This window comes from Andrographis paniculata, unplaced genomic scaffold (genome assembly GCF_009805555.1).
Source record: "Andrographis paniculata isolate CXL003 unplaced genomic scaffold, ASM980555v1 Contig65END, whole genome shotgun sequence".
NCBI classification, from domain to species: Eukaryota; Viridiplantae; Streptophyta; class Magnoliopsida; order Lamiales; family Acanthaceae; genus Andrographis; species Andrographis paniculata.
In genome coordinates, this window is record NW_026137601.1 from 2,461,540 (window position 1) to 2,484,729 (window position 23,190).

The 23,190-nt window shown below is 35.4% G+C and overlaps 2 protein-coding genes across 2 annotated transcripts; both read right to left on the reverse strand.

Moving 5' to 3' along the window:
- Nucleotides 1–111: 111 nt before the first annotated feature.
- Nucleotides 112–14,633, reverse strand: LOC127262301 (cullin-associated NEDD8-dissociated protein 1). The gene is made up of 29 exons (XM_051290929.1): nucleotides 14,445–14,633; nucleotides 14,029–14,117; nucleotides 13,754–13,923; nucleotides 12,836–13,046; nucleotides 11,938–12,103; nucleotides 11,695–11,824; nucleotides 10,805–10,919; nucleotides 10,502–10,659; nucleotides 10,284–10,407; nucleotides 8,649–8,699; nucleotides 8,487–8,569; nucleotides 7,724–7,808; nucleotides 7,545–7,646; nucleotides 7,345–7,443; nucleotides 6,312–6,422; nucleotides 6,144–6,227; nucleotides 5,934–6,074; nucleotides 4,448–4,540; nucleotides 4,235–4,356; nucleotides 3,951–4,113; nucleotides 3,616–3,855; nucleotides 2,751–2,999; nucleotides 2,485–2,661; nucleotides 2,233–2,379; nucleotides 1,970–2,086; nucleotides 1,048–1,216; nucleotides 889–966; nucleotides 638–776; nucleotides 112–460 (listed from the first exon to the last, which is right to left on the reverse strand). The coding sequence occupies exons 2-29, from the start codon at nucleotides 14,062–14,064 to the stop codon at nucleotides 364–366; spliced, it is 3,657 nt and encodes a 1,218-aa protein (XP_051146886.1). The 5' UTR covers nucleotides 14,065–14,117; nucleotides 14,445–14,633; the 3' UTR covers nucleotides 112–363.
- Nucleotides 14,634–15,571: 938 nt separating this feature from the next.
- On the reverse strand, nucleotides 15,572–16,629 carry LOC127262368 (uncharacterized mitochondrial protein AtMg00810-like). Its single transcript, XM_051291019.1, has 2 exons — nucleotides 16,454–16,629; nucleotides 15,572–16,352 (listed from the first exon to the last, which is right to left on the reverse strand). The coding sequence occupies exons 1-2, from the start codon at nucleotides 16,627–16,629 to the stop codon at nucleotides 15,572–15,574; spliced, it is 957 nt and encodes a 318-aa protein (XP_051146976.1).
- Nucleotides 16,630–23,190: the final 6,561 nt, after the last annotated feature.

Here is a 23,190-nt window from a genome sequence, read left to right on the forward strand (position 1 = left end):
TTTGGTATGAGTTACGGGTTGGGCTGAATGAAGCACATAGATACGTAAATAGATAGTATAAGATGCAAACTTAGTTCATCCTTCCCAGCACAAGGCATAAACTAACAAGAATGTCAAAAATCCATACTGCATCATCTCAAATCAAATCCAATATACAGAATTAAATGGCACATCATCATCATCATCATAATTCATGTCGCTACAGAACCAACCAACAAGGTCTATCCTATCCTATAAACAGGGTAAGGTAGGACAAAACACCCCCACTTTTAATCACCCCAAAAACACTACACTAATAATAATAATAATAATAAGACTACACTCACCATTCCCGCATTTCTCTCATCACCACCACCGCCACCTTCACTCGTTTCGGATGGATGAGTATTTTTCCGATAGAGCCGGGGATTTGCCAATCTCATTCATCAGACTCTTGAATTTGTGACTGCAATCTCCCCCGCTGCAAATGTGTGTGAGAGAGAGAATAAAGAATGTAAGTAAGTATCAATCTATCTATCGGCCTTGGAACGAAAAATGAATACTTGCTTCACTTGTACATGCCAAAACTCTCAAGTGAATACATACATACATACATACATACAGCATTCATGTTAATTCAAAAGAGCATAGATAATACCTTATGCGGTTCAAGGATGCAATGGCACGGAGTGCACTCCTGATCATGTCTTCGTTGCGGTCGACTTCTTGCTTCACAGCATCCTGCTTCGGCTTAAAATTGATGGTCTTCTGGAGAGGATCCACCAACGAATCCAATACTGCAATGCAAGTAAACAATAATATATGGAGGGTGGGTGAGGGCGAATGACTACTTGAACAATTATCTTTGCTTCAGAATTATGTACATAAAGAAACGATCAAGTAAAATACCAGCAAGCACAGCAGATGGACACTTATCAGCCAACTTTGAAAGGATAAGATGACAAGGCATTTTGACGTCATAATGATCTGATTAATGAAGCTCAACATCAGACCACTGGAAGATATTAAATGGAGTTTATGAATTCAACAGCAGACAGATAATCTCACCGTCTAATCCAGATAAAAGATACGGGACTATAAAGGATGAAGGATTCACTTGATCGAGACAACTGTCTAACAAAGTATCCACACATTCAAAAGCAGCTTTCCTCAATTCAAGCCCGTCATCCACTGTGTGCTTGAAAGGACCTAAATCCACTGTCCTGATCAACTCTTTCTGCAAACATGATATTAATCAGTATGCAATAGTTTAATATACAGGCAGAAAGTACAGGGGGAAGCAGAGAATCATACTATGCTGCCCTTAGACATGAAGACTGAAGATGGATGATGTTCATATTACTAATAACATCGACAAAACTTCGAACCAAGTGCAGATAAATTTAGCACAGCAAGATAAATATGTCTAATTATCTTAAAGCTATATAGTTCCCTTTTCCCTAAATAAAAAATCAAAAATGAAACTGACTAACAAGGAGAGAAGAAACGTATACCATTCCAGCAACTATAAATAAATGAGAGACCGCAAGGAAGAAGAGAAGAAAGGAGAAGGGAGTTCACAAATTTAAGCACTATGGTATAAAAAAGAAGCTTAATTACATAGTTACACACAGGAATTTCATTTTTCTCTACAAGTTATATAGTGCACACCCTACGCCAATTACAACTACAATTTCTTCTCTAATTACCTCCTCAGGTGGAACATATACATAATTAAGCTAAAGAAAGTCTCATCTGCTGTTTAAATTAAATTGCCAGTGATGATATTCATATCGATCGACATCCCGTCAAAAGAATTTTATTACCACCCACAACAAATGACATGAAAATAATGCAGGCTAGGTTGATTGCGCAACTACTGCAATTAAGATTACAAGCAAAAGTAGGAATTTGAAATCCTTCCTCTGTACATATTTTATATTTGATGGAAATGATAGATGAATGGAATGTTACATGAAAAGATAGTTACCTTTATCACTGTTTGATCATACAGAAGCGGCAACAGTTCTGGAAGCAAACCCTTTATCAGGTTTGGCTTATAATGAGCAGCAGTGCTCAAGGCCAAGACAGCTGCGCGCCTCACATGCTGCACAAAGATAAATGTATCATGAACTACACAGATCAGTCCTGATATCAACGAAATAAAACGAAGTATATGAAATATTTGAGATTCTTTTAATGTACAAAAATGCAGTAAATTGTATAACTCGAAAGAACAAATTGATAGCCTACCCTGTCATTATCCTTGATAAGCATCAGGAAAGATGAAATCTCAGGGTATAAAATTTCATCTATCTTTTCCTGCCGCTCAACTATAGAGTATTTCACAGCAATTACAACTGTAGCCCGCGTGAATGCAGTTGCACTCAATGTCCTCTCCTGCAAGGGTATATCATGCACATTGCACAGTTCATAAGAATGAGATGACATAAAATCTACATATTTAGGAATAAGAACATCACAAGTTGAATTTGACAAAGATACCTTAAGTGCAGGAACTAGTTTTCTGGGTTCTATAAGGGCAATTTTTCCCAGACACTCAGCAACCACATTCCGAACACCTTCTTCCTCACTTTCACAGTGATTAAAGAGTAATTTTGTTATCTTCTCCACACTAGTTTCATCAAACTCCGCTTTATCTACAGATTGCCTTACAATGACCTGTGACCAGATGAGTTTTGCGGGCAGGTTGAGTTAAAAAGTAATGTTGATGAAAAATAAGCTATCGTCAGATTTTTTTCAAAATTCACCTCCTTCAAAGAATGGAGCAATAGATATTGCTTTTTCTGCTGATTATCAATTTTGTCCAAGATAAAGGGTAAATACTTGGGTAGATTTCCAACAGCAATGTTTCCCAGGGCATAGGAAGCAGCTGATTTTATTTCTTCAAATGGCGACTGGAAGGACTCGATAACAATATTCTCTATATGGTCATGTGCACTTAGATCTTTTCTCCTGCCAATCTCCCCCAAGCACAGCAAGGAGAGATGTTGCTTGGACTGTGGGGAAGTATACTCATAGTTATTAGGAGGTAAATGACAAGAAGTTTACACAATTATGCATTATTATTTCTTTTGATGGGCAGAGATGTAACCTTTAAAACCAACTGTCTTATGCTAAATTACGTAGGAAAAACATAAAGAAGTAATAAAGAGCTTAAAATTTGTCTTGTTACATGTTCCAAATTTCAGAACAAAACAAAAGTCATTTGATGCAGGAAGAACCAATGGGTATCCTTCAACATGGTAAAAAAAAAACCTATGAAATACCAAACAAAGCACATAAATATGGAAGTATTTGCTTGCAGAATGCCAAAAAAATCCATCCCATTATTAACACAAAGTGAGGTAGCCAAAAAATCTCACAAAATCGCAACATTTACAAAGAACCACTAAGTGACAAAGTTTAAGGCCAAGACCATCAGCATGCATGTTATTAACACCAAAAAAGCACAAAAAAATTCACATAGAGAATCCATTCAACAATCACAAAATAGCTAATTGAATCATATATAGATTGCAAATCATGCATCAGACATAGTAGTTTTTAATATATTTAAATGTAAGAAAAACCCAACCACCAAGGACACTGGGGGGGAGAAAAGTTGATGCATACCGAATTTGTGCTGCTATCAGATTTGAGGATATCTGTGAGCATTTTAACAGTAGAGGAACATTTTTTATCCCCGGCAGCAAGACACAGAACAGCAACACATTGGGCAATGGAAAACAAAGCCTGTTTTGCAACAGCTCCAGATTGAGCTGATGGTTTTGCAGTTGAAAGAAGAGATTCCAGCAATGCATCAAAGCTTGTGTTTGCAGAGTTGACTAGGGCACCAAAGAAGTTCTGTAGTGCCTGTTATAAAAAATAAAAAATAAGGGGGGGAGTGTCATGGTGAATAAATCATGTTGTGACATCTTTCAATCAGTGAAGCATCCAAAAGTAAATACCAGAAGGGCCTGCCCCTGCAACAGTGAGCTTCTAATAAGAGTCAGGGCTTGGGGCAGAACTTTGTTTCTGACAGTCAAACCAACATTTGGACCAGATCTTTTGTCAGCCATCAGTGTACAACATAACTCCAACGCTAGAGCAGCCATATGCAAGTCAGAGTCACTGAAAATCAAAAACAAAAATTAAGAATAAAGTAGATAACAATAAATAAATTTTCAAACGAAAATTTGAACTACATGGATCAATGTAACTCGGAGAAATATAAAGCAAACATTTGTGAAACCTTATCAAAGTTGAAAGTTCAACAACTATGACTTCATAAGCACCAGAACCAATTTTATCGCCGTAACCAACAATCAAAGCGTTTAGTGTCCCCAGGGTCGCCTGTCTTAGGGCACGGTTGGCCTAACCTCCAAAAACAACAAAATAATTTATTAGATTTTATGCCATCATAACCAGAAAAGCTAACATGTGAGACAACTAAGAAAACTCTTACCTTTCGTAAAAATGCAGTCAGCTCTGATATTACTTGCTCTAAAACACATGATAGGTCAAGATGCAAAGGAGAGGTGGAAATGACTGCAAAAGCCTGGACAACAGACAAATGGTAAGTAAGATGTGCATAACATGCAATTAAACAGGTGTTTTTGACCCTATGAATAAAACGTGATGGGATACAAATTCAACAAACTCAATTAAGTGAATTATAAACAATTGGCTTAAAGCTGTACACATAGGTCCCTCGGAATAATAGCATCAACTCAAATGCTATTGTAAGATTATGGAAAAACCAAAGTCCACTTCAGAGAGTGAAAATGAAACTATTTTATTTCCTTAAGGCATAAAGTTTCACATATCTACAATATCCAATGCTCCAATAGACATGATCATATATATTGCTCATTTCATTGGCACTTTTTCCCGAATGATTCAAAAGTTTGGATTTCAATCCATGTTAATTAATCCATTCACCATCTCAAGTTACAATGAACCTTTTTCATATGCTAAACAACGAACTCTTGAATATCAAAGTCATCTTAAAAGCTTTCCCACTCAAAATTTCCCTTAAAAATCAGCTTATTGGAATGTAATTCTAAATACCATATCCTTAAATCAGCCGACCCTATGTAGAGCAGGAAACAATGATACTTTCAGTTAAGATCCAGAAAGTCTCCAATTAATCAACGAAACAAGAAACACTAGAGGACTAATATAATACTTGAGGATTAAAGAATTAAAGTTCAAAGCACACACAATATTAGTCCTAACAATGTTAACAAAGCAATCTCTAAACATAAGTGTTAACATTGTAATCTATCGTGCCATGGTTTCACTAAGCTAGATATGTAAAGATTTTAGTATGGTGTCTCAATTGAGAAACCTACAAAGTCCATCTTCAATTCCTGAGCCAACCTTAAGGGGAGCCACCATTTTTTATAAAGGACTTTCAATTGTTTCCTTCCCTATTGAACACTTTCTTAAGTGTTAACCAAAAATGACAATTTTAGGCAGTTTCAAGATTAGTGATTAGCTATATTATTGACTTTATCTTTGATTTTTTTTTTTCCCCTTGTGTTTTTACCATGCAACCTCACAGTTCTATATAATAATATATCAATTTTTCATACAAAACATCACATCCAACTGATATTTCACCCAAAAACCAAAACACAAACACACCAAAAGAAAATTAGTAATATCTTTCTTGATTATGTGTATTTTGCTTATAATTACTTTATAGATATAGGTAATAGCATGACATAGGCATTGTATGATGATGAGTCAAACTTCAATATGTACAGAGTGCGGCATTGCTCTAGGTTGGTCTTCCAGTTGGTGACTATGTTTCTAACACTAACACCATGATCCCAACAATGGCATATGTTTGTGTGTGTATGTGTGTATATATAACATGGTAAAAATATTCCATTAAAAATGCTAGAAACTGTAGAGTGTAGGCAACTGTGAGAGTTATTTCAAACCTTCACAGCTGTGAGTCGAGTTATCTCATTTCCCATTCTATCCACTAGTACAGGAAGGCATGTAGGCAGTTCGCCTCCAAGATGATCACCAAATGTAGAAACCACAAGGCCCATGCAAGAAATAGCACATTCTTTTACTTCCTGCATGAGATGAACAATCAGGCATGAAAGCAAAGTGAAGAACCTATCAAAGAAAAGAAAGGCTGTTACCTGATCTTGATCTTGGTTAGTCAGGCGTGACATTATAGCAGTGTATATAGGATGGACAAAGGGCTTGAAATCAAATCCAGAGACCTGGACAACAAAATCACATTAGAAGCCCAAAAATAATCTCCCAACATCTATATGTCAAATAAAATCTAGAGATAAGCAACAAACCTCAATATTAGGCCGCACAACACGAACGAGCTCTCCACATACCCTTAAAGCCTCTGCAGTAACTTTGTAGTACCGCTCACCCACAGCACATATAATAGGAGCAGAAATTGCCTAATATAAACATACGATTATACAATCACAACAAAACCAGGAGAAGGGATTTTCACGGACTAGTACTCACGCTTAACTGATTGAAATCCTTCATATAAGTTCAAATCACAAATCAGAATGTAGGACAAACAGCCACTAACTTAACTCCAATTTTTTAACCAAAAACTCACCCAAGATAAGCATCAGAAAGACCTTTCATAAAAGTTTTTTACATTCACTCACATGTAAAATAAAAGGTGTAAATTATTCAAATTCTAGTGCTCAAAACAATATGTTTCCAAAGAATTGAAGGAATCTTCTCAGAATCCAACATAACAATGGTCTTTTAAATTATGCACATTGCATACTGATTGTTCAGGAAAATAAAATAATAATAATAAACCTTGTTTTGGCATTGAAATATTTCTTCCAATAGATCGCTTGACCATGTAAACTTAAGAAATAACCATTATATGCATGTTGACTCATCAAGAGGATAAATAGAAAATGTCATAGTATATTTCCAAGGTATTTATTGGAGATTAAACTGACAAGGAGTTGGGACATCATAAGAAGTGTAAATAGATCTGTCTGGGTCAACTGGATTCAATTGAATAAATAATGTTTTAAGTTCACTCTATGACCAAAAGAAGATCTATTGTACTGTCACAACGCTATAATAGATTGTGTATAACTGTATATGGACAGTGAGTCAAATCCCCTTATATGACAAACTTCAATACTCACTACTTTGGTTTAATAATATATAGTCAATTTTAGTGCCTTAGTTTCACTCAAAAAGTAAAATTTTTTAGTTTATTTGATAGATGGGGAAAACAAGTCTTCTTTTACCCAAACTGCTAATATCAATATTCCCTCAAAAGTTGTAACATGTAAAATAACCAATAAAAGTAAAATCTACTGCAACAGTTTCAAGTGTTACCTTGATGTAGGGATGAAAAACAGAAGGATCATGTGAGGCTAACACTAATCTTGTAAATATAAGAGCTTCAATCTTTAGATTGGAGGTAGAGGATTTGTCCTGTCAAAAAAAAAATTTTAAAAAAAAAACCCACAAATTTGCTGTTAAATACTGAAAGAAACAAATATCACATACTTGAAACACAACCAAATCAAACTTACACATAATGCCTTCTCAATTCCAGGAATAAGTGACCCAATGTGGTCTGCAAGGCAATCAGGCAAAACAACTACCAGCTCTTTCAAAACTGAGAAAGCTCCAACCTGAAGAACAAAATCACAGTAGGCTTAGACAACCAACATGATATACATATACCAACATATGCATAACATCTCCCTACCTTCGTTTTAACAGATTTTTCGCGCAGCTGTTTATTTACAGATCTAACAATTTTTGGCACCTCTTGCTTCAGTAGGTATCTGGGACTGAACAAAATTGAAAGATTCATCAGAATATATGAGACATGCCATCCTTAAGCAACGAGAAAGGGGCCTTCACGATGCTTCGCAGAATAAGTAGCATTGTTTGAGGTAAATAGGAAACACGATGCACAATCAGAAATTGATACAGAAAAGTCCATAAGTTATAGGCAACATGTAATACAACATTTTACACAGCTAGATCATCTCCCTGCCTTCCCTTCTAGAAGCCATCAACTTACTCAAGACATGTTGAGTGTTGACCGAAAGATATGTGAACATAAAAACGTATTAACCACCTAAAGCTTGCATATCAGCGTTGTTGCTAAATAACACATCATCTATTAAGTACGAACAGTGGGGCACAATTTGAGGTCATATAATGTAATCCTAATAGTCCTCAACCAGCTATGAAGTAATCAAGGTTGTTTTTGTTGAGAGCTCCACCTTCTATACCTTGGTTTTGTGCCACTGCAGTCCAATTAAATGTAGAAATATAGGTTGCAGGTATACCAGTGTTTTAGCCACTCTAACCATATAGTTTAAGTTAAAATTAAAGGGGCAAAACATTCTGCAACACACCCTTCAATTCAATAGTGAAAAAAGGTAAACAAAATAAGAATAATTGAACTTATTATTAATATTCTTGTCGCAGGGAGAAAAAACAAGTGAACAGCATCTTGCCTTGATTCATCAAAATCTGTCTGGCCTTTTGTAACATTTCCTGTTTGTCTCAATAACTCAATGAATGTATTAAAGACATCCATCTGCAGCATATTAAGCCAAGTTACAAACCAAGAATAGAACTCATAGCTGTAAAAGGATCAGTCAGGTTGTTCCATTTACCTTAACATTTTCCTCTCTTTCTTTAAACCTATCAATCAACTTTGGGCAAGCCTGAAAAAGAAAGTATGCCAGCTCTTTATTAGCCAAACAGTCAACTATATTAGCTTGACGAAAACAGAAGAATGCAGGATTAACAGAACATATTTCCATATGTTATCACTCTCTCATTATGTGTATATATGTATCAACCATAGCCCAATGCTCTTATTCAACAACTGGCTCCAAAACCATAATTGTTGCAAAATCTAAACCAAATGAATAAACCGCTAAATATAGCATGCAGGAATAAATTAGGAAAGATAAGTGGCTGCAAGTAAGAAAGTTATGATATCAAGAAACTAGCATACTCAATAATTGTATCTCCAAGCATCCAGATATTGTCTTCCAACACATTTCACGACGTGGAAATAGTCTAGCAACTTTCTTGCCAGATATTATAGCCTGGCTCTAAGATTCACTATACTTGCGCTGTTGGATGTTTTACATCCTAATCTATCAGTTGAAGAGTTTTGCATTAAGCTCCTAACTGTGTTCATATTGTGTCCCCTTTGGGCTTATCAATATATAAATCTTTTACTTTACAAGAGAGAGAGAGAGGTATGGTTTTCAGGTATAAAGCAATATCAAACCATGGGTATGACCAAAAGAAGAGGAATAGTTACAGTTAAAAGCTTTTGCACAACAAAGACAAGCAGAAATGTAAGGGTGTACAGCATAGGGGGTTCAGAGGAGAAAAACCAACAAAGCTAAAGTCTGAGTTCCAACAATGGAAGGGAACCAACTGCTTAAGGCTCTTGGTGAGACTGAATTAGATGTTTCTCCATAAATGGGGTGAAAGCCTAGCTCTACTAACATGTAAAAAGTTGAAGGTTTACTATTTCCTGGTGAAAACAATAAAAGAGTGTGGCTATGTTAGGAAAAATAAAGGTTTGTTTTTACTTCAGATTTTTTCCCCAATTTTTTAGTATTCAATCTCCCAATTTCCATCCAACCACTATTTCAACTGATAAACATCAAAACCTAAAGATACAAAAACACACAAAAAAAAAGAACCTCAGGTAAACAAAAACCAAAATTCTCCACTTTTCTAATGCAGAAAAAATATAATTGCAAATCATAGAGATAATAAGAAATAATGGGTTTGTTCACTTTGATCTTTTTTCCTACACAATTCCCCAAAAAATTAATAAATCACCCACATTTATTATTTTTATATTTTCTGCACAATTCCCCGTACCTCACATCAAAAAATATTCCTTCAAATTATCTCACAAAAAAAACACACCCATTGTCTCATACAATCTAAAAGGAAAAACTCAACATATTTGTATGCTTTTACAGCTACAAACTAACACATCATCCCACTTTCAGTTAATATTCAATATCATATATATATAACATTTAAATCAATATATATAGTAGATTCAAGATATATTAATAATTAATCAAACATATACATTCTTTTAATAATCTACAACACATATAGGCTATTTTAGTGCCAAAAATAAATAAATCCGAAAACATAAACTAAAACATTGTTACTATCTCCAAATTAGAGGGAAAAAAATAGCACATGGGAACAAAGTACATGAAAAGTGCACAGGCAGTAATATTAAAAACCACATCCACGCATACCTCATCATATAATTTTGAGAGCATTTCGGGGCGAGAAACTATTAATGCAGCCAAGCATTTAGCAGCAGCTCTCCGAACTTTCCAGCTGACATCTTCATCATCTGTGTATTCATTTGCACTCTCACTACAGAAGCCATAAATGACCCATTAGCAGAAAGTGTTACAGACATAATTAAATTTAAAAAATAATAATTATAACAAATAAAAGGACAACATACTCATCTTCCTCTTCCACGTAACTTTCACTGTCTGTGTCTTCCTCCATGTTATCAGTGAAATTTGGATCATGGCTGAGGAATTCCAATGTAAGGTGTAAGATTTGGTCGCAATATGGAGAAATATCCCTGGGACACCTCAGCAGGAAGCTCTCTAGTGCCTGCAACAGAAAATAAAGGAAAGCTCAAGGCAAAGTTGATTAAAATATTAGAAACATGTATGATGTTCAAAAGCCAAGCTGCATAACATTACTCGTAAGTCGTAACAAAAAAGAACTGAAATAACACCACAAAAAATCAGAGTACCTGTAGGCTATATTCACGAAGTTCCTCATCATTTTCTGATGCATTATTACAGTAGTTGATTAATATCGGAACTGTGTCTCCAAGGTGTGGACCAAAGCGATAGCCAACGGCACGACTTGAAAAAACAAAAAATAGCATCATGCACCAGGTCACCATATATGTAAAATTTCTCGTACAAAAATAATTTCAGAATCAAGAGCAGGAATCAGAACGAATTCTGAGTCACAATAGAGACTTGTTAATCAGACTAATCCTATTTTCCCATTTATTTCATGTTCTTTGGCACATTTGATTGGGATCAGCATAAAGTCACATGCCACACACTTCCTTTATGATTCTTAGAGCTCTAATGCAAAATCATTATCTTGTATTAAAACCCTTGAACCAATAAACTGGGCATCCATCCATCAGTAGCCATACAGACTGATTCAAGATGATGAATACATATATTCACTAAATAATGCATGTCATATATCACCAAACTAATCCAATATGGAACTTATAATATCTATAGCAGAAGTTCCCACATTGAGATGATGGCCATTAGTCTAAGCAGTGAAATTAAGCAGAAATTAGGTAGGAAAACCTGAGGCTCAAGAGATCACAATATTCAAGTCAGTTAAGTCAGTGAAATATATCATAAGGGTGTAGGAAACCATAGGATCGTAGGAGTATCTGTCATAAAAAGTGAGCGGGTATAATTCATAAAACTCAAAAAGATCGTAACATCAAAATAGAAAATGCAATGTCTGCAAGACAACAACATTCAAAGATAATATCAAACAGAACAATTCTCTAGACTCCAAAGCATAAAAGGGTAAGTCTTTGAAGCAGAAAGTTATAGGGATTTCTATCACTGACCACCCAAATAACACAAATTTATGAGTTACCTCAAAGCCCCAATCATCTGAATGTTTGTGCGGGTAATATCAGATTTTGTTGACTTTTTTCGCAAAAGCTGAACAACTTCAACTGTAGCCTTTGCCAGCAAATCATCAGACAAGCTTGAAGCAAGTGATGCTGCAGCAAAAATTCTAAATTAAATTAGCCAATAGAATCATTAAATGAAATGATGCATGAAAATGGAAGGACCATATTATCATGGAAAATTCTTGGTACAGATTGAGTCCTACCAATGCATGAAACAGCCTTCTTACGAACACTGGCTTGATTGGTATTCAACTGGGGCAACAATGCACCTAATAATACCTCATGATCTGATGCCATTAGGTTGCCATATTTTTGAAGAACATCACAAAGAATATCAAGGCATTCACATTTGATTTCCGTGCTCATCCCCTAGGAAATGGAAAGAAACAAGTATTCCATTGTAACAAAAATATATGCACAATGTTGGGCAAAAAGAAAAGATATTTGTGAAAACCATGCTCAAATATAGTAGCGTTTTCTTCAGCTTGTAATACTGGAAAGTTGTAGGAAGCAGACTTAAAGAACTGAGTCCACTTCTATCTTCAAGAAACTCCATGACTCATTTTTTGAGATCATCTGAGCAGATCTAATTGAGGTCACTTATATTTGAGAACACATAAAACACACATACAGTGTTCTAGACCTTGCTAGAGGAATCATAGTTGTAAATGGCACCCCCTACAGCACAGCACAGCGCAGGGCCTGTGCCATGCCATGGTGCATGGCACCAGGGCATGACTTGCATTATAACTATTAATATATTTCTAATATACATAATATACACACACATATATATGCAATCAATATGACACACTTTCAACACACAAAAAACATTCAAGATGATATGTCATTAAAATACTTGAAATCTTATCATAACACCAGATTTGATTTATTTATACAAGATCAAGCTGAGGCTAACAAAACTTACTTGCAAAGGTTTTTCTTTCTTAATTTTTGTTAATATCTACAATATAAAATCATAGTAAAGTTGCAAAATGGTAACAGTAACTAGTAAAATAAACGGAAACTCAATTAGACTAGCTAGTTACTGAATTGGTTAGCTTGCTAAATTCAAAATATACACATGCATAATTTTCCTACCTGACCAGTTATGCCTTGTATCAACTTAGGTGAAACTGAAACTAGAACAGATTTCACAACAGTTGAGGTAGGAACTTCCGCAACAATGGTCTTCAAAGCAATGCTAGCAATATCACGGTTTTGCTCCTTCCCATTGAGCAGTTTATCACAAAGCTTGTTGGTCATTTCAAGAACCCGCTGCTCGTGAATTTTCTTGACCAATGGAGCAAGACTACAGTTCATGTATAAAGCACAATGTTACTCATTCGTAATTAAACAAACATCAACAGTAAGATAACTAGCACAAAAAAATTGAGCATTTTTCAGGTAGATACTAGAGGGGTCGTGCAGAATTTTCGAGACTTGTATAAACTTGGGATCATGTGAATTTTTTTCTTGAAACATCAAACATGAAAAGTCATATTAGAAGGAAATCTATATCACAGCAGGTGCATTAAGTGTATGTTTGCGCAGCGACAGTGAAAGGAATGATAAAATGATAGTGTATGATATGAAATAGGAATAGAAGTTAAAAACTTTGTTATGCAGTAAAACAATGACATTTTATTTACTTTTTCTTCATTTTAAAAAAATATAATATCCAATAAAATTTTTGGTATAGATAATCGATATATTAAAACTTGAAATTTACACATATTGCAAATATTTTATTTCCTTTTTAAGATAGAACAAGGGAGGAATATCAAATCTTCTGGTTTCAAGACTATTCAATATCTCATTATACATGTATTTAATGAAATCCACATAATTTCTATTCCCACGGAAAACCATGTACCAACCGCACGTGGTCTTAAAGATTCCCTTTGGATTCTCGTTCATCAGCACCACGTGTCCGTTTACGCATGAAGATCATTAACTACCACAAAGAAAACATGCCATAAAGAGTACGGAAAAGCATAAAGGAAGCCCTGATCATACCACTTCACAGCTAATCCAGAAACATCACCAGCTGCATCATCAAGCTGCTGAATGACAATGTTTGACAGCTTTGCTTCAAGATCAGTATCTACTTTAAACCCTTCTTTGTTCAATTCATTAAGTAAATCCGAAGTTGCCATATATCTGTAATCCTTATCTTTTCCAGTCATCTGTATACAAAGACTCCTTGATTAGTTACTCTACTCTGACTAATGCATTTAGCAAACAGCAACAAACAGAAGTATAAACTACACGTATAGGTTCCAATCACTAACCTTTTCAAGTATTCCAGTTAGAGTTAAATTTGCCATCTTTGCAAGCCTCTAACAGTCGCTCAAATCAAAACTAGCCGCAGCGCTCCTCCCTGAAAAGAAATCTCACATTGATTATCGACGTCCAGGTACAGGAAACAGCACAATTGTATATATGAACAACAAACAGGTAAAGTAGCACAAAAAAAAATAAAAATAGCTCACTTCAATCAGCCAGATTAAATGCCGCGAAATAGGCGAGAAACTGAATAAAAAACTCATCAATCCCAAAACCCTAGTCTCTTCATCCAAACCCCTTATCAGCTCGTCCAATTCAAAACCTCATACAGCAAGATAATACATGCAAAGACGCAATGCTGCCACTGGTTCTCACAGCCTAAACAAACAATAAACAACCGCAACGAAAAGGTAAAACTTACTTCAGGAAGCGATTGAAGCTGCGCGATAATCCAACCCCAGAGCCTGCGGGCACCGAGATTCCTCACCGATTGCGCTGATTGATGCGATTTCGCCCTCACTTTAACCCCGATTTATGGACACAATCAGATACAGGGAGGGAGGGAGGAAGGGGAAGAGTGTGCAGTGGACTGATTTAAGGGCGAGTTTGAACCGAATGGTTTTATTTATTTAGCCCTTTGGGCCTCAGATAGCCCCCACACAATCACTCCTCTGTAACTTTACAGCGTAATATTTCTGCTTGTTTGTATTTTGGAATGTTCTAGATTTTTATTTTTAGATTTTTGTAATTTTTGTATTAATATTTTTTTTCGTATTTAAAATAAAAATAAAAATTATATGCAATATTTTGTTTGTATGGTAACAATATTTCAAAAGAGATAAACACAACTTTATGTCTTTTTCTTTTTTTTTATTTATTTATTTTTTTTCGGAAACTTCCCGAATGTATTTCCTTGGATATTGGGTTTGAAGTTAGAATAAATAAAATTTTAAATTAAAATAATTATTTGATGTAATATAAGTATATTTTAAATATAAAATTAAATTTTAGTGTATAATTGTAAACAGAAAACATTATATTATTTTTATAAACACAAAATTTAATATAAATTATATTTGATTTAAATTGAAGTAAAACAGATTCTATTTTTCAAAGGGATTATTTGATTCTGTTTAGGTCGATTCAATTTCAATTTGAAGACAATTATATGGAGGATTTACAACTTCGTTTGTTACTATTTATGGAATAAACTCTATTTTTTGTTAAATCACAATGAGGGTACAATATTATATTTATACAAGAGATATATTATGTAGGATATATATATAAATATATAAAATATATATACAATATATATATTAACATTCCTTCAAACTCAAGGTGGAACGGTGGAACCCAACTTGAGTTTGCTCAAAAATGACTGAAAACGGCCGAGAATGTGAGGTTTGGTGAATCCGTCGGCCGTCTGATCAGCAGAGGAAATAGGAGACAAGGAGATGCTTCCATGAGCAACGTGATGATGTACAAAGTGACAGTCGATCTCAATGTGCTTTGTACGCTCGTGGAAGACATCATTCGTCGAAATCTTCATGGCGCTCTGACTGTCGCAATGGATAATAGTGGCAGAGGGCTGAGGCACTCCGAGATTAGCCGCTCGGCAGCGGTATCGGCAAGGGCTCTATATTCGGACTCTGCACTGGACTGGGAGACAACCGTATGTTTCTTGCTGCGCCATGAAATAAGCGAGTCGCCAAGGAAGAAGCAAAACCCGATGGTCGAGCGGCGATCAGAGGGATCTCCCGCCCAATCAACGTCAGAATACCCGGTCAAAACTAAGGAGGAACGAGCAGAATAATGAAGCCCATGAAGAAGGGTACCTTTGACGTACCGGAGAATCCGTAGGACAGCAGAATGATGAGTCGTCCGAGGAGCAGACATAAACTGACTGACGATATGGACGGCATAAGCAATATCCGGTCGAGTGACAATCAGGTAGATCAGACTTCCCACCAGCTGACGAAACAAAGTCGGATCATCAAAGGGAACGCTGTCCATCGGAGTAAGATGACAGTCAGAATCAAGAGGTGTAGGAGCAGTCTTGGAGTCAGTGAGACCGGCACTAGATAGGAGGTCGGAGGCATACTTGGCTTGAGAGAGATAATATCCGTCAGAGGTGTCGGAGATCTCAAGTCCTAGGAAGTACCGAAGAGGCCCTAAACTCTTCATCTCGAAGTGGCGGTGTAGATGAGCCTGCAACTCGGAGATACCTGATGCATCATCTCCCGTAATGATCATGTCATCCACATAAAGCAATAAAACAGTAATTCCAGCTGACCCACGTCGAAGGAAGAGAGCCGAATCATGATCGCTAGAAGTAAAGCCAAACTGGAGTAGAGCAGAGCTAAATTTCGAAAACCAAGCTCGAGATGCTTGTTTCAAACCATATAGGGCACGGCGAAGTTTGCATACCTTGGAAGAGGTAGGAAAACCAGGAGGAGGAGACATGTAGATGTCCTCGGATAAATCACCATGCAAGAACGCATTCTTGACATCAAGCTAATGCAGGGGCCACCGACGAGCGGCAGCGATGGCGATAAGACAGCGGACAGAGGTGAGACGAGCAACCGGGGCAAATGTCTCCTCATAGTCAATACCATACTGCTGGGTGTAGCCTTTGGCTACCAAACGCGCCTTGTAGCGCTCGATGGATCCATCAGAGTGAGTTTTGATTCTGAATACCCACTTGCAGCCAATAGGTTTTTCTTGCCAGGGGGAAGATCAACCATATCCCACGTATGGGTTTTCTCCAAAGCCTGCAACTCCTCAGACATAGCCTGTCGCCACAACGGATCCGCATACGCCTCACGAAAGGACCTGGGCTCATGATGGGACAAGGTGGCAGAGAAGCAGTGATAATCAAGTAAGTGAGTAGGAAGGTGACTAACCCGAGTGGAACGACGAGGGCCAAGATTAGGGGCTGAGATCGAAGTCGTGTCAGGCTCTGGTGGTGGTGATGTATCGGAGTCGAGAGTAGGAGTAGGCTCGGGGATCAGCGGCGGTTCAGGAGGCGCAACCAGGACAGCGTCAGGAGCGGGAGACGGAGACGGAGCTGTGTCACCGGAGGGGAATAGAGGTGGAGAGGACAAGGCAAAGAACGGAGACGAACGATCAAAGGGGACTCAGAAGTGGGACAAGGAAGAGAATTTAGTATCCTCCCAAAATGTGACATGACGAGAAATACGTAGCCTATTGGAAATGGGATCCCAACAACGATAACCCTTACGCTCTAACCCGTATCCTATGAAGCAACACAGACGCGCGCGAGGTTCTAACTTAGTGCGCTCATGAGGAGGGAGGAGGACAAAACTGACACAACCGAAATGGCGGAGAAGACTATAATGAGGGGTACGATTAAATAGTCTTTCAAAAGGACTGACATTACCTAGGACAGAGGAAGGGACACAATTTATAGTGTGGACAGCAGTAAGTGCGGCTTCCACCCAAAAGCGATCCAGACAATAGGCAGATAAGAGAAGGGTGCGGACTGTATCGAGGATATGTCGGTGTTTACGTTCAACGCGAGCATTTTGTGAAGAAGTGTATGGGCAGGAGCGTTGGACAGCAGTACCTTGATCAAATAAGAAACTAAGAAATGATGAATCAGTATACTCAAAAGCATTATCTGTGCGAAGAGTTTTTATGGTAGAGGAAAATTGGGTATGTATCATTTTAGCAAAGGTCATATAAATAGATGGAAGTTCAGAACGATGCCGCAGAAAGTAAATCCATGTAAAACGAGAATAGTCATCAATAAAAATCACAAAATAACGAGAACCATTCATAGACACAGCGGGCGAAGGTCCCCAAATATCCGAGTGAACTAAGGAAAACGGTGTATCCCCAATGGAGGTACTATGAGGAAACGACAAGGCAGGTTGTTTTCCCAACGAACAATCCACACAATGAAAAGACTCAAACTTAACAGAACCCAAACTACCCTGACTAATCAAAGACCTGACTTTATTGGAAGACGCATGACTGAGACGATGATGCCACTGAAGGCAGGATGGTGTAGAGGTGGTGGCAGCCGAGATAGAGGGACGAGGGACCTGGAGTGACGTAAGTTCAAATAAGCGGCCCGTCTTCCGACCCTTCCTAAGAGTCCGCCCGGTTTGCGCGTCCTGAATTTGCACACCAGTAGAAGAAAATATCACGGTGAGACCTTGATCAACTAATTGACCAACGGAAATCAGATTTAAGGTTAATTGAGGGATACAGTATGTGTCGGGGAGGGATAAGGATGAGGTGGATGTATGTCCGGTATGGGTGATGCGCATATGGGTACCATTGGCAGTAAGGATAGGAGGTAAGGATGGTGCGGTGGATGTGGAGGTCATAAGGCGTATATCAGAGGTCATATGATTACTGCAAGCAGAATCAAAATACCAAGGAGAGTTACCTGATGTGGTAGACATTGCGGTATTGGAAGATAGAACCTGTTTAAGAAGAGCTTTCAGGTCCTGAATCGTAGGAGGCGCAGGCGCAGGCGTGGCAGAGGCTGTGACAGAGGAGGTACCAGACTGAGGTCCATGAGAATGCCGAGGCTTGTAGTTACCACTGCTAGAGCGAGACGGCCTAGTGGGGCAATACTGTATAGTGTGGCCTAAAACATGACAGTAGTGACACTCCACCTTTGGGCAATGACCGAAGTCATGATCAGAAGACTGACATCTTTTGCAAAGATGAGAACGACTCTGAGTAGGAGTTCGGGCAGTGACCGCAAGAGCAGAATCAAGCTGAGGAGCCTTAGCTAGGTGGAGACGAGTTTCCTCAAACAGAATCTCCTGAACAGCTGCATCCAAGGTAGGAAGTGGATACCGATGTAACAAAGAGGCACGAGCTGCATCAAGACCTGAATGAGGCGAAGATGATCATGACTGATCTCTGCTTGATCCAACCGATGCCAAAAGGGTTGCACTTGGGCAAGGAAGTCATTGATAGATTGTCCTGGTTCCTGTTTTAGATCGTGGAGAGTGCTCCATAACTGATAATAGTGTGCCAAACCAGTAGCACGGAAGCGGACTGCCAAGAAATCCCACGCTGCCTTGGCAGTGTCAAATTGGGCAAGCTGAACATGGATCGCCGAAGTGGAAGTATTGCGCAACCAAGTGAGAATTTGATGGTTCTTACTATCCCAATCCTCAAATTTTTCAATATAAGATTCAACAACTGTGGCGGTAGGCGTAACTTCTCTTATAGAAACTGGAGCAATGGGGGCAACTGTATCTCCCGTAACAATTCGCCACAATTTCCGACCTATCAAAAAACTTTTCATCGATTGTGCCCACAAACTGTAATTATCTCCGGACAGAACAACATTGATCGGAATATGTACATCCATCTTTTCCATAGAAATTCAAGAGAAAACAATATCTCAACCTCAAGCCGAAAGCCGAAACGACAGAAACCGAATCAAACCCGAAACACAAAAAGTCAACCGGATACAAAAAACTGCTCAAACGGAAGAAGTGAAGATACCATCGCGGATGAAATCAAATTCCGAACATGACGGTGCAAAGATCGCCGCCAACGGCCGCCGCACGCGCCTCCACGCGCCGGCGAGGCGTCCTGCCGGAAAACTCGTCAGGCGCGTGTGAGGGTCACGCGCCGCCGTTCGCCGAACTGTTCCGGTGTCCGGCCGGTCTCGTGACGGCGAAGACGATGGTGGTGGCGGTGACGGTCGGAAGTGGTCGAAAATATGCTATCTGGAATGCGTGGATTGTTTCGATTTGGTCGGGAAAAAGCATGGCTCTGATACCATGTTACGATTTATGGAATAAACTCTGTTTTTTGTTAAATCACAATTAGAGTACAATATTATATTTATACAAGAGATATATTATGTAGGATATATATATAAATATATAAAATATATATACAATATATATATATATATCAACACTTGCATGTTAATGATTTGGCTATGACCCTTATTATAGTTAGTCTTAATTTCTTTTTCGAAGGAGGTACGTGGTTCCGATTGATCGAGGATGAGGCTTTTATTATTTTTTTTTTCGGATGTTATTTTTTCTTTTGAGAAAAAAAATATTAATTATATCTTTTTTTCTCGTCAAGATGGTTAGAAGTATTATTTTCTTTTTCGTTGTGTATTAATTAAAATATTTTTTCATTAATAATATTAATTTATTTTATTGTCAAATTTATTATAATTTTATATATATACTCCGTTCACTCATTAAATAATCTTTTATGTGTAGTAAAAAAAAAATGTGTCAAAAATATAAAATATATTATTTAAAATTGAATATTTAATTTTTTAACCTTTTTAATGAGTTTTTTATTTATTATAATGAGTATTTGGAATTTTTTTTTTTATAAAATATTTTATATAATTTATTATTATTATTTTTAGGAATTGCACTTAAAAATTGATGTTAAAAGAACAAAACGATAATAATTGTACAATATATTCTATGTTGAGCCAATTTTACATTAACTATTGATATTTATTATACTCCCTCCGTTCCGTTTGAAGGATGGCGTTTGTTTTTAAATTAGGAAATGACAACCTTGTTTTGGGACGGACGAAAATAGAAAATAGTAACCTTTCAATGGAACGAAGGGAGTATAAAAATTAATATATATACATATAATTAAATATCACATATTTATTTTATTAAAAATTTTATTTTCTTTCAAAGTATATAAGTATTTAATTAATGTTAAATATTTATTTTTAATTGCCTACAAAGCTATAAATATACTTTATGTATTTCAATTCAAAGTATATTTTTTTGTCATTTTTCTTTCGTCCATTTAAAAGTATATTTTTATTTTTTTAGTAAAAAATAATTATACATTGATATCAAAATATTTTTAATTTTTATTTAAGTTATAAATATATCATTACATATACAGTTATTTAAAAATATTAAAACCTTTTATATATTTTTATTTACTAATAAAATATTATTATTATTTCTTAATTTAGTACGAAATCAGAAAAAACCTTTTGAAATGAGATAAAAAGAGTGATATGATAAAAATATATATGTATATATATTTAATTTTATATTTTTAAAAAGAAAAATAAAATCGTAATACTCAACTTAAAAATCCCACAATCTCATATTTCTGCAAAGCAGTTTTAAAATGGTTTAAGTGAAATTAAGCTCTTAATACAATAATACTATGTAAGGTATGTTTATTCAGAGTTTTATTATACTTATATTTTATAATTAACATTATATTTTAAAGATATTAACATTCTATTATTATTATTTTTTCGGGTATATTAAAAAACAATAGTAAATAAAAATGTGTACAAAAGTTTTGACTTTTAAATTTTTTATACTTTATATATAATAATAATATATTTATGTTTGTAATTTATGTAAATTTTAATAATATTTTAGTATTAATAATATAAAATATATAACTTTCAGATGGGACAAATAATACATGTGAATGGGATTGAGGGGTATTGGTAATTTTATATTAAAATGCAGTTTATAAAAATAAATAAACAAATTTCAAACATTGTACAAAAATATAGGATTTGTTTGTTTTGATTTGAGTTTAAGTTTTTTTATATGAGTTTCAATTTAAATAATATTTTTATAAGATGTTTTTTATGAAAATTTTTTTAAAATATGGTATATTAAAAAGTATAACATAATATTTGGTATTGGGATAGTATTATTATTTAAAATATCATATTAAAATATTTTTAAAATAAAATCTCAAATAAACAATTCAACGTTAAAATATAGAAGAACCAAAAAAAAAAAAAAAGTGTTTACTTTACTCTATTTATTTTATTTTGTTTTACTTGATTCGTTTTATATACTATGCAATAATTTTTATATTAGTACGTTTCATATACTTAAAGTATTTTAAAAATAATTTATTATAATTTATTTGATTACATTACTCAAATAATAATATTTTAATGTTAAAATGAGCGAGTAAAAGTAATAGTATTATAAATTTTTATTAAAAAAATAATAGTCCAATTAATATAATTTGTTAAAGTAAAAATATCTAAATTATAAATGAATAAAATCTTTTACTTAGAAAAAAAAGAAACTATACAAAATTTAGCATACAACAAATAAAATAAACCAGGATGGTTGCATTAATTGTTGGGAATTTGATGTAAATGTCTTTATTAATAAACTAGAAAGTTAGCATAAACGGAATTTATAAATTTGTCGAATGAATACTCGATTTCTCTATTATTATTAATAGTAAGAATTCTATATAGTACTATGGTATTTTGAATATAAATTTATTTTTTAATAAATTAAATATAAATTTTAAATTTAAATCTAAACCTAAAAAATAATTATTTAAAATTTAACTAAAATATAAAGAAAATAATATAGTTAAATAAATTATTTAAAATTTAACTAAAATATATATTAAAAAATCTATATTAAAAATTATCGAAAATGGGCCGGTTATTATTTTAGCGAAATTGAAAGTTATGATCGCTTTAGCAGGGGAAACTATCCCGAATTATGAGAGTAGATATTATTTTTGCATTAAATATATATTTTTATCAATTTTTCTATTTTGACTCTCCTAATAAAAATATTTATTTTTTTTATAATGATATTATAATAAAAAAATTATTTTAATAATTTTTATTTTTTTTATTTTTTATATTATATTTTTGTTGATGTTTTTTTTCAACAATAAAAAAGTAAAATCCGAAAATAGGAATTATCCTCAAATTTGATATATTTAAAGCATGAGATTAGGAGTCTAAACAGTATGGTACAGAAAATACACTGAAGGATGATCTCCTAATAGTCGTTTGAAGATGATTGAAGATACTTAGACACTTGCAAATCCTAATCCTTAAATACTCTTCAGAAACGGTACTGGAAACCGTCGTCCGAACGGTTACAACGCCTTTTTTTCAACTCTTTGCTAATTCATCTCATGCTGACACGTGCCCTTAGCCGACCAAACTATTACTCTCACTCGCTCTCAATAGTATCCGACCTCCGCACCAGCCGATTACCTATTGGTCCAGCCACAAACTTCCCGACTTGCAGACCATCCGACTTGTTGGTCCAGCCGCAAACCTCCCGACCCGCAGACTTTCCGCCTTATGGACCAACCTACCTGCAGACTATCCGACTTGTAAACTATCCGATCTACGGACTTTTCGACCT

What these genes read in the sequence shown, in the direction of transcription:
- LOC127262301 (XM_051290929.1), bottom strand. Translation starts at nt 14,064, where the DNA reads ATGGCAAATTTAACTCTAACTGGAATACTTGAAAAG. An exon ending in AAAGAGAGGAAAATGTTAAG is followed by an intron (nt 8,570 to 8,648) that starts GTAAATGGAACA and finishes AATATGCTGCAG; the next exon opens with ATGGATGTCTTTAATACATT. An exon ending in TTATCAAGGATAATGACAGG is followed by an intron (nt 2,087 to 2,232) that starts GTAGGCTATCAA and finishes ATCTTTGTGCAG; the next exon opens with CATGTGAGGCGCGCAGCTGT.
- LOC127262368 (XM_051291019.1), bottom strand. Translation starts at nt 16,629, where the DNA reads ATGAGGAGACATTTGCCCCGGTTGCTCGTCTCACCTCTGTCCGCTGTC. An exon ending in GTTTTCCTACCTCTTCCAAG is followed by an intron (nt 16,353 to 16,453) that starts GTATGCAAACTT and finishes CTTTACTTCTAG; the next exon opens with CGATCATGATTCGGCTCTCT.